Below are 12,592 nucleotides of genomic sequence, written 5' to 3'. Positions count from 1 at the left end.
ACTAATTTATTTGGTTTTTTTTATTCATCTTTTAATGTACATGGTAAAAAACAAGAAAACAACAACAGAAAATTCTTTATAAAAACATCACACCTCAATTATGTAGTTTGAAATGGGGTAGGAAGAAGTTTAAAAAACTTTATCAATTCTACCCCCTAACAATATATCTTAAATTTAATCTTCAATATAAACTATTTCAGAAACAGACATTAACTACCCTTATTTTTTTTATATTTATAAATCAACACGGACAAAGATCTATACACGTCGTTCATTATTTATTCATTATTTTGTGTTAAAAATAAAGATATTTGAGAACATTGGAATGTTTTCTCAGCGATTTTCTTGTGAAAATCCTGATGCGGCCCGGCCTCACCTAGATTCTGTCTCCAGCGGCCCCCGGCTGATTTGAGCTTGAGACCCCTGTTATAGACTGTAAAGGTTGCAAACATACAGTATAAATAGATCTATGATGACATTTTCTCAAACATGTAAAGCTTTGAAGAAGAGATTTCAAAGCTTTTTGGTTTCGTAACAAAATATCTGTTGTTACAGCTCTGATTTTGTAGATTTAGTCCCCACTCGTAAGACTCTTTCAAAAAGTCAAACGTCAGATATCTTGCGTGTAAGCAGTAAAAAAAAAAAAAAAAAAAGAAAAAAAGTCCAGTTGATCAACTCTTGGAAGTCTTCCTGCCTTGCCGGTCATCCCAGGGTAGTTCTGCAGGCAGAGACCCAGGGTCAGTAGCTGTCGAAGAGTAGAGATTAAGTCTCCATCTGTGTTAATGGAGATTAATGTTGTAGTGTGAGAGCTACTCAGTGAGGACACTTATCATGGGCTTGGTAAAAACACTTTGCAGTGAGAGTAAAGAGCTGACAGCACTTTTCACCGCAACACAGCTGCATAGCATGTTAGGCCATGGCTAAGGAATGAGGTTAAGCAAACTCTGATCATAATAAAGTAGACTTTAGCAGCTCTATAAATAATTTGAACAGGAATTATAGGGCATCTGTGTTACTACAGATGGACGATTCATTGAGTTGATGTATATTAAGTCTCATGTTATGTCAGTACCCAACACAACCCATTAATTGACCATTTTTTCCCCTTCAAACTCATGTTGTTTCTGCGCTACAAGCACAATCTTGGCTTTACAAGATTGCCCAGATCGATGTTCTTCGATCGTCTTCTATTAATCCTGGAGAACGCCCTCCAACATTCGTTTCTCAAAGTTAAATTAGCGAGCAGAGAAATCATTAACACATAAGTCATCCGAGCGCTCGTCAATGTGTCCCTCTGGGATTTGGGAGCTCGTACAAGCACATAATTAGACGTGGTTGCTTTTCACTTGTGAGTGTGCTCGCTTGTGTGTGAGTCCATTCCACGCTGCCATAGACTGTTAAGGAGTCTACTCCTCGGGGCAGAACAAAGAGCCCAGTGTGCCACACGCAGTTCATGGTCTCCCCCCACCTAATCAACCATGAACCCGGGAGACAAAGGCCTTTGATTGGAGCAATGTGAGGCCGTGTGATTGGCAGAGTCAGGATTGGAATTGGTATTGAAATGATTTGACAATAAAGGCTTCGGCCCTCTTTTGCCCACACAGATGCCTTTTAGCTCAGCCCGGAGAGGTTTCTGAAGGGGGTCCCTTCAGCAGACAAAAGAAAAGGACCGAAGTTGGACTCTTTGTCAGTGTCGAAACCTTCATTAGTTACAGTCTGGCATTTATGCTTATAGTGCATCCATCTGAAACTCGTAGAGGCTGTAAATTAAAAATAGATTTGTTTTTTAGAGAAAAACTGGTTGTTGTAGATGTATTTTTGAAGAACATTCTCAGTTCCTTACTCTTTTAATTAACTATTGTTTGCAGAGGCGTGTTCAGGGAGCTCTTTGGCAAACAACCATCAAGTGAACCGGGTTGACATTTGGGTCAGCGAGCTGGCCAGAACCCAAAAATGAGTTGGCTAGCTCCCAAATCATATTTGCATGTTTTCACGCTGGCGGTACAAGCTTTTTACTGCACAAAGCTATTTGTAACCCCAAGTCTTGAGCAAGTCCTTAATCTGCATGTCAGCGCTGCTGGGAGAGCCTCATAGAGTTCACAGAGAACATTAATCCATCAAAAAGGCGGTTTAGCAGTGATAAACTCTGACCCACTGTACTCTGCTTCAGTATATATGGATGCTCAGGCTGAGTCAATACATACATATATACATCTCTACATACATCTATACATACGTTTATACATACATACATACATTTATACATACGTTTTTACATACTGTGCATCTATACATACGTCTATACATACATACATACATCTATACATACATACATACTGTACATCTATACATACGTCTATACATATGTACATACATCTTTACATATGTCTATACATACTGTACATCTATACATAAGTCTATACATACATATATGCATACGTCTATGCATACAAATATACATCTATACATACGTCTATACATCTATGTGTACGTCTATGCATACATACATACACTTATACATATATCTGTACATACATCTATGCATACATCTATACATGCACCGAAACACCGAAACCAGCTCAGTGGCCTTGTGTCCGCCCTGAGATGGGAAGGTCGTGGGTTCAAATCCCGGCCGAGTCATACCAAAGACTCTAAAAATGAGACCCAGTGCCTCCCTGCTTGGCACTCACCACTAAGGAGTTGGACTGCGGGGTTAAACCACCAAATGGTTCCCGAGCGCGGCTGTGTCTGCAGCTCACCGCTTCCCCAGGGGATGGGTCAAATGCGGAGAACAAATTTCACACACCTGGGTGCGTGACAAATAGTGGGACTTTAACTTTAACATCTATACATACATACACTTATACATATATCTGTACATACATCTATGAATCTATCCATACATCTATACATGCATCTAAACATCTGTACATACATACATCTAAAAACACATGCATACATCTATACATACACACATCTATACTCAATTCACATCTTTATTTGATTTCACATTGTGCTTCTTGGGGTGTACCAGCACAACTACTTGTGATTGGTTATCGGTCCCTATAAAACAGCATCGACCAGGGAAAAAAAAGTGTAAAACAGAAGATAACCCATCTTGTCAATCAGGCTCAAACAGCAACCGCGAACAGTAATTTAGGCAGACATGTTTAGCGAGTCGTGATTTGCAAAAATCGGAATGTTCTCCTTTGTTTAAATTCTAAAAGCTTCTGGATTACCATTTTGAAAAAAGTCTGCAAATCATTGATCCATTTAAGAGCTTAATGTTTTACCAAGAGCTAAAAATTACCTTCAATTCAACTAACTACAAACCAAATTCCATGACTTTAAAATCCAATTTGTACTGCATGGACTTAATAATAGTACTGTGGGACGAGTTTTATACATGGAAAAATCAGTTTTCCCATCTCAGGTTGAGATATAGAAATCATATAGAAATCAATGTTTTACAGTGAAAAGTTTAGCACCTGGAATCAAGACATTGAGCAAAATGTTTGTTTAGGAGATGCAAAGATTTAAATCAATACAAAATCTTTTGTTCCTTGAACACATCAGGCTGAGACAAAGACTAAGAAGAAAGGGACTCCTACCTTTGTGGTCTGTGTTATCATTTCCACTCTGAGGATAACATCCAAAAGAGATTAGCTTCACTAGCAGTCTCCACAGGCGTTTTAGATTATATACTCATGATACTCATGCATGAGGCAAAAATCAGATACCAGCCTTTGATTTTGAGTACTTGATCTGAGTAGGAGGCACTAGATTAAAAATGACTAAATTCAAATTGTAGAAGCCATGAAAATATTTTATAGTCATCATGGTTTGTTTTTCTGTGTGTAATTGAAAATTGTATTAAAAACTCATGTTTATATTCAGAAAGAAACCTTTCAGAAATCCATTTGTAAAATAAATGAATGTGCAAAAACATGTTTTTGTTGTTAATTTTCAACTATTATTTTTTAGTTTTCCTCTATTCAGTTTGGGAAGCCCAATTAATTATTTCCTCTCAACCTTTCCTCGTCATCTTTGTTTTATCTCCCCATTTTGTGAATGCCAGGCGCCAGAAGCAGAATAGATGCATGTATTACTCTTTTTAATCATCACATAGCAGGATGAGGATGTTTTTTTCCTGTAAACAGCTGCTTTCTTTGAGCAAAGTCCACCAAATACCGGTAATTGGAAAACGTTCACAAAGGACATATTTACTCTCTTTACATTGTGATTTAATACTCTAATGAACATGTTTTTCTTTGTTTTTGGCCATCTTTAAGTCTCAATACTGTACTTTTCCAAAAAGAATAGTTTGGGTCATACAAATAAAGTTGTGGTAGTTGTAGTTTTTTTGTAGAAACAAGCTGTTTCTAACAGCAAAATTAAGATTTTCTGCTTTTTCCGGCTCTTTTCTGTACAGGTAACTGGCACCATGGGCAGCATGAAGAGCGGTTTGCATCTCCACCTGGCACGGCTGGATGAGATCTTTGCAACACGAGGCGACTATGTGCAGACGTTGCAGTTCATGCAGCAGATGGCTGACAATGTGATCAAACAGCTGCTGGGCTTGCCGGACTGGGAAAATGCTAAGTTGGACCTGGCTTCCATTGCTGATCAAACAGCAAACATCGAGTATTACAGGTGAGGAATCTGACAGAAAAAAAGAGCTCAAATAGCACGAGGTGGTCTGGAAAAAAACTAACCTACATGTTGTCTGAATTATGAATAATCTGATTCTGAAAGAAGTTTTATTTTGAAAAACTACTGGATTCTCCCCACCACATGCGGCTCATTCTTGATGTACGTCGAGCTGCTCGGTCACATGTCACAAATCCATCCACTACTTTCTTAAAGCGGCTGTGCCAATGACTGAACTGAATGCCTCAAATTTAGCAAAGTAAGCAAAAACAAACATATTAAAAAAGTTATTTTGCAGAAAAGAACCCGTGAGGAAACAGAATAAAAAAGCCTTTGACTTCAAAATAAAATAAATGCATAATATTCTGCAACAGGCTGTCTAATGTTATGAGAATGCTGCTAATAAAGTTGTTCAAACTGTAGATTTTAGTGATCGTTTTTGTGTTTATCAGTTTCACTTTTAAAAGTTGGATGAGGATAAAGTCTGTGTCCGATTCTTTAGCTTCCGCTTTGACAGTTATGGGTTAGGAAAAAATCCATATCCTATGAAATCTAGTGTACAAATAAAGTTTGAACCAACTGCAGATATTTCACAAAGAATGAAGATAATCTTTATTTGTAAAACTTAAGAGAAACTGGAAGCCCACTTTAGCCTCTTACAGGCTGATCCGTGATCGTGCCCAAAAAAGGTTGGGGACCACGGATATATAGAAGGCCATCATATAGTTGCATGTACGGTTTGTTAATCATGAATAAATATAAATATTAAACAAAATATTTTTACTCAAAAATTAACATTAATCCATCATTCAGACTATTTTAGTAATTAAAAAGTTTTCCAGCTCACCTGACCTTTAACCTATCTCGCCATCTCTCTTTATATGTACGTAAAAATGTAAAATATGTTGAGTTTAGCATCATTTATTTTAAGCTTTTAATGTAAAGAAGAGGAATAACTCAAAACTTTTGCACATCCCTAGCAAACAAATCAAACATTTTGAGTCGTTTTAACACATAAAGTAGAATAAATTCATTCCAGATACTAGACCACCCAGCACAGACAGTTTCAGAAACCCTGCTGTTTAAAAGAGAAAAAGGACTCAGTGATTTCTGAGTGCGGTCCAAGTTCAACTGGTTATTTATTTTATTTTATTTTTTGCAGCTGAGACTTTCTGTGAGTGTGATCTGAGCAACCAGCTCTCAGTACAATGTGCCTCATTTAAAGCTGGACGGTCCAGTTGTGTTCAGGTCAAATCAGATCGTCATGAGAGGGCTTTCATGCCATGACAGTCTGGCACCGTCTGTTTGAACAGGCAGGAAAAACAACTTCCCCACTGGGAGCTCCATGACTGTGGGAACCAAACCCCACTTCATGTCTGAAGCTGTTTTAAAAGTTGCACAAGCAATGGAGTCTTATTTTTTAATTTTGTTTTTGACATTTAACTGTGGTGAAATTGGGGTGTGCCCTTTTGGATATAGGTTTATTTTGGATTTTACGCCTTGAAACAGCCTGACTGGAAATGTTTGCTGCTATTTTGTTTTGCCCTGTGTGCCCCTTTTTTGGAAAGGATTAGGGTTCTGTGATGTCATATCCTGTCTAAATCGTAGACAAATACAGAGAGGTCAGTTATTGTGTTCGTCCTTTATATATAAGAAGCATTTTAATTTGATTTGCATGTCGTTGGATCTGTAAGTTTTGCTTTTTTGATTTGTTTTCTACGGAAACCACTCAGTCCTTTCCTCACTTTTGTTTATTTTGTTTCTAGTCGCTGGATTGTCTGCTTCCATTTGCATAATTTGGACCAGACCCTTGTTTTCAGTTTGATTTTGTGCCAAAAAAGGGGTTTTGGACCAAATGATCTCATGTTAAAGCACGGTCTGGTTGAAACCATTGACAGTACATGAGAACTGGACTGCGTGAGTGGACCGTCGCCCATAGAAAATGACTTTACGGCTCCAATGAAATGAAGTCAATTTCAGTTTTTTGGAACCAGACATCGTCAGTAAGCAGTGATCTGTCCAAGTTGGTCTGAATCATCGTTTCTGTGGTAACCACTCTTGCCAATCAGGAGTGAGCTTGTTGGAAGGCCACATCCCTACACTGAAAGCAGGCTCGGGACAATCTGTCAATCAAACGTTGCACATGGAAACACATTTTGTTGAGGCATCTGGTTGGTCAGTTTATAATTTCAACTCCAGAAAAAATATGAAAAAAAATAGGATTAGGAAAAACATATCAGGTACATATCGGTATCAGAGCAAGAGTGGTTATTCTGACAATTAAAATGACTGAGTAGTAGCTGTTTATTTCTCTCTTTACGTTTACAATTACATCTATATATATGTGAATATGGGCTGCACGGTGGCGCAAGTGGTTAGCGCTCTCGCCTCACAGCGAGAAGGCCCCGGTTCGAATCCCGGCTGGGACCTTTCTGTGTGGAGTTTGCATGTTCTCCCCGTGCATGCGTGGGTTTTCACCGGGGACTCCGGCTTCCTCCCACCATCCAAAAACATGCCTCATAGGTTAATTGGCGACTCTGAATTGCCCCTAGGTGTGGATGTGAGAGTGGATGTGTGAGTGATTGAGGCCCTGCGACAGACTGGCGACCTGTCCAGGGTGTACCCCGCCTTCGCCCTTCAGTAGCCGGGATAGGCTCCGGCACCCCCGCGACCCTGAAAGGGAAGCAGCGTTCAAGAAGATGGATGGATGGATGGATATATGTGAATATATTAGTGCTGCCACAAACGATTATTTTATTAGTCGACTAATCACCGATTATTTTTTCCGATTAGTCGACTAATCGGGTTATGCGCAAACTGGATGTAAAGCACACATCTTAACCATCATTAGCTTTACACTAACTAAAAACTAGATGTATAGCATTACCTGCGATAATGCTAGTGTGAATACTGCAAGTTGAATTTGGCCACTGAAGATGCTAGTGCTGATAACTAAAAAGGCTGAAATTGATAGCTAAAAACGCTGAAGCCAATAACTGAAATTACTAAAGCTGATAGCCTGCTATAAAATTAGTTAAATGCCAAATTGGCCTACAAAACTGAAAAAAGGGCCTAAGTTAGCCAAAACAGTTAGCATTCTGCTGAAATATAACTCCAAAATAGCCTAAAAAACAAAAAAAATCCTAAATTTGCCAAAACCGCTAACATGCAGTGGAAATATTCGCTAAACTCCAAAATAGCCTAAAAAAACATAATGAATGCCAAAAATAGTCCAAAAAGCTAGCAGAATGTCATTTTAACTTTCAACTTTACTACACTCTGACTCCATATAATATGAGTTAATGACTAATCAACTATTAAATTAGTCATCGACTATTTTAATATTTGATTAGTTGTCGATTAGTCGACTAATCGTGGCAGTCCTAGTATATATGTATGTATATATATATATATATATATATATATATATCATATTTTCTGAATTTACTGATGCCCCTGACATATGAAAAAGCAGTGTAGTGGCTCCCTCTTTAAACATGTCTCTATAGAAGTCTATGGGATTTTGGCTTCTTGGAGTCAGCAGGTACTTCCTATTTAGGACGGTTGGCACATGACCTCAGAGCATATAAATGTAAATTTAGCAGATACACATGGTGTTCTTGCATTGATTGGGAATGTGACTCCTCGGCTCTACCAACAATTCAATACCCCCAAATAGCCCTATAGATTAGACATCTTAAGTGAAAACAGACAGTTATTGGACATTTCTAATGGACTTACTACCCCCCTTCTTCCTTATAGAGCAGTTTGTTAGTGGTTCATATTGAATCAATGTGTTTGCTTTTAAGTGACATCACCTTTCCTGTGTCATATTTCTAGCATCTGCTCCAAAAAAAAAAAAATTAACACTGTGCTTTGTTTTCCACACTGTAGGTAGGGCACACCAGGTTATATAGCACACCATGAATGAATGGTCCATTTTCAAAATGACGTCACTGAACTAATAGGCACATTGAGACAAAAGTAAAAGCGTTTACACTCTAGAACTTGTTGGTGACCCACTACCAGTTAGCCATGTCGGAAAAGTTAGCCATGTTAGCATATTCACAATACCTGTAAAGTTGTCTGCAACACTCAAAAAACAGACTGATTCTGCTAAACAAATCTTACTGTGACTATACAAATTCCCAACTTTTTTAGTAAAATGTAAAAAAAAGACCCAGTCCAACACTGCTACATGTTAGCTATCTTAAAGTATTCACAATACATGTAACTGCCAACAGTGTTTACAACATGTAAAAGAAACACACTAATAAAAAATGTTATTATGACTATGCTAACGCTACACGTTAACCGCATTATCATATTCACAAAAACACCCAACCAAAGTTAGAATTTATTAATGGTACACGCTAGCCACATTAGAAACCTTAGCCATGTTAGCGTATTCATAAGACCTGTAACTCCCAACCTTTTTAGTAACACATAATAAAAAATAAAAAATAAAATGTAGAGAACCGCTACTTATCAGCCATGCTAGCATATTCATAACAACGCAAACCAAACATTTAAACGGTGCATTGTGTGCCACTCAAAATCGCTTTGACATTGGTAAAACAACCTGAATTAATCAATATATAAGGTGCCCTGGATTATAATTATGTGGAAAATACAGTGGATGACATTTTTTTTTGTTCGTTTTATTTTTCAAATGTATAGTTATTTTAGGTTTTTTCCCCCCAAAAATATATCATTTGAAAAGTAACTGGGGCTGTAACTGAAGTTACTGATCCCCCTGAGGAATGAAAAGTGTAACGGCTCCTTTATCTTTTAATCATGTCGACTCAAACAGACGACCTTTGTGGCGTCGCTTTAGAGGAAAGTCCAGTTGCTTACCTCAATTTCCTCAGATGTTTCCCTGAATGTGGAGAAAAGGTGAGTGGAACAGGGAAGAGGGATGAATTAAGAAGTGGAAAAGAAAGATTGGCACAGGAAACATTTAAATAGGAGAATGTGAAATGGTGGAGAAAATACAAAAGGTTAAGGATGGAAGATATTTAATGCATTGACGAGAAAACACAAATATTGATACAGAACAATAAGGATTATCAAAATAAAAGTTCCCACCTTATTTAATGTATTTTTTATTATTCTATATATATTTTTAACAATCTGCACACATTTTGCAGCATCCGGTCAAATGTTTGACTTATGTCAACAAGACAGATGGTCACTATAAAGGGGAGGGGGTATCATCAAATACACTCAAACACATCTTTAACAGCTGTTGCATGTGTCCTTTTATGTGAAAAAATTCGCTCTCTGCGGTTCACCCTGCGGTTTTGTCAAACAGCAGTGTGAAGTTTTATTTAATGCTAACTTGTTTTTTTTCATCTTCTGGTTTTGATCATGTAAGTAGCAAATCCAGTGAGTCATCTTGTTTTTCTCTAACTCCCCTTTGCCTTGTGGCTTGTAGCTGTCTTTCTGTTTTTAATTATCGCTTATTTTGTTATTCATCAAAAATAGTTTTAATGTGAAATAAAATAACCTTACAGTTAATGTTGGTCACAAAAGTATTTTCACACATCAGGTTTCAGTTTCCTCAAGGCTAGTTTTCTTCAAACACTAAACCTCTCTTCAATCTACAGGTGGCTCACCTACCTCCTGCTCCTCATCGTGGATCTGATCATCTGCTTGTTGGCCTGTCTGGGTCTGGCCAAGCAATCCCGCTGGCTGCTGACTACGTAAGTCTAAAGCTACTTTCATCAACATGCTAAACGAGCACTGTTGAACACTTTATCAGCATATGGTGTTCACACTGGACAAGCAGGGTGGGGCTACTTCTTCTTCTTGCACTGTTTACTAGTGCATGTTCCCAACCTACGGTTCAATTCACTTCAGTTTTATTTATATAGCCTAATATTACAATACAGTTGTCTCAATGGGCTTCACACCGATAATTCTACAAAAACATAAAGTCAGTAATAAATATAGACAAAAGCTGGTTGCTAAACTAAACTGAGGATCCCTGCCCTTAGACCCTCCTTCTCGGTAAGGAAAAACTCTAAAAAATTATTCTTGGGAAAAAAAAATAAGAGACTTCTGGGAAGTCCACACGAAGGAGGAATCCTCTCCTGAGACAGACAGGGGATGTACCAGGACTGTTATAAAATTAGCTTATCTAACTCTACAATTTCATGTTTGAATAGTGTAGCAGTTGGCTTAATCTAGAGGGAACTGGGGACAGCTCGGGGCGTGAGACGAGCCAGAGGCGAGGTCCACGGCCAAGAACAGAGAGGAGCGGGAAAGAGGGACAACACATGAATCACACTGCACCAAACAGAGGCATGGAGAACTAAATGAAAAATAGGTGATAAAAAAGAGGGAAGGAAAATAGGACAAAACCCCAGTGCACGGTACTTTTCTAACCTCTAACAACCTATTAGCAACTAACAGTCGGAAGAAGCTTGGTGTAAAATGTTGTTGCGGTGCAAATCTTGCATCCGATTTTCTTTCACAGCTCTATTCCGATATATAAAAGACTTGGTATTATATTATTCGGGCCAGACACAAAACGCATTTATTTCACCTCTATTATTTTTTTTTTTTTCGTATAACTTTATTGAGAAAGGGACAGTGCATATTAATGAACATTAAAACAAACGTAAATATGCCAGATTATAGCCTCAGGCTAATTTCCATCTGGAGTCACCTCTATTATCAGTTTTCAAACGGTTGACACTTTTGTGAATTAAAGGGACGCCATCCATAAGTCACTCCCAAATCCAAGATCCTGACTGGTCAAAGTTAAACCTGGTTTAACTTTCAACGCACGTTCCATGGCTGTGCGTTTTGTATATAAAGCCCAAAAATGATCGTAGAAATTTGCATACTATGTGTGAACATGATAAATTTGTGTGAACGTAGGCTAACATGATGTATAAAAAAACAATTTAAGTGTTACATTTTAAATTGTGCTTAAAATCAGAAGTCCATGGTCTCTTTATATTTTATTTATTATACATTTCATGCATTTTATTTATTGTTTGGCTTCCTTATCTTTAGATCAAACATCTAAGATAGAAATACCCACCCTCTGCTTGAAGTTAAAGCCCTCTAATCTAAATCTTCCATTCCGTTTAGTTTATCCTTTCACACAGGAAAAAGATATTCACATTTTCAGTTGAAGCTTGGGGGCTTTTTCAAGTTTTAATGTTTAAAAAAAAAAAAAAAGGAAGCCGGGTGCAGCATTTCCGTCTCTTCCCCTGGGAAATGCGCCTGTGAACGAGGCAGCTAAGCTCTGTGCACAAACACGCAGCCTTGCCCTGTCATATTTAACTATCAGGATGTTGAACTTGCTCTGTGTTTTCATGTCAGTGGTTTCGCTCCACAAACTCGTCTGGAGAGCTGTAGAAAGAAGGAAGCAGAGCCATTTGAGGTTATCTGCCGCATAACTTCCTGGGGACATGTTTTCCTGTTTATCTTGTGTTAAAAGACATGGGACTTAAAAACAAGCAGATGTAGTGTCATGTAGCAAATATTATTTTTGTTTAGTATTTAAAAATGCTAATACTATTTAAAAAAATTAAAATAAAATAAAAAATCATTTAGCCATTCTTAAATAAAAAAAAGGCAAAAATGATTTTTTTTGTCTTTTTCTAAAAAAACAAAAAAAGTTTTTTCAAAATAAATCACCCTTTACTTTTTAGGGTTTTGCCTAATTGTTGAACTTAAGTCGTTCAGAAAAATATCAAATCACGCCCACAAATTTTTTGCAATAAATCCTTTTTTGAAGCAGTAAAAAAACACTCTCCAAGCCCTGACTCCATGCTAAGCAGTAAAAAACTTTTTTTTTTTATCGTGGTGTGACTTGTCACCCACAAGCCTGTTTACTTCCAGATGTGTTTTACTGAAAATCCATTTATAAGAAGCAATCCGGCACCAAAAGGTCTGAACAAGTCCCGTATTATGCATCAGTCCA

The 12,592-nt window shown here is 37.7% G+C and overlaps 1 protein-coding gene across 1 annotated transcript in view; it reads left to right on the top strand.

Moving 5' to 3' along the window:
* ttyh2 (tweety family member 2) overlaps positions 1 to 12,592 on the top strand; it is a gene marked incomplete in the record, with an annotated part of 66,638 nt that overhangs the window by 32,317 nt on the left and 21,729 nt on the right. Inside the window, 2 exon segments of the mRNA XM_024285572.2 lie at positions 4,433 to 4,653; positions 10,260 to 10,355. Coding sequence (XP_024141340.1) covers positions 4,433 to 4,653; positions 10,260 to 10,355 — 317 coding nt within the window.

This window comes from Oryzias melastigma, linkage group LG19 (assembly GCF_002922805.2).
Source record: "Oryzias melastigma strain HK-1 linkage group LG19, ASM292280v2, whole genome shotgun sequence".
Lineage (NCBI taxonomy): Eukaryota > Metazoa > Chordata > Actinopteri > Beloniformes > Adrianichthyidae > Oryzias > Oryzias melastigma.
The sequence above is the reverse complement of the archived record's forward strand: the minus strand, read 5'-3'. Positions and strand labels throughout refer to the sequence as shown.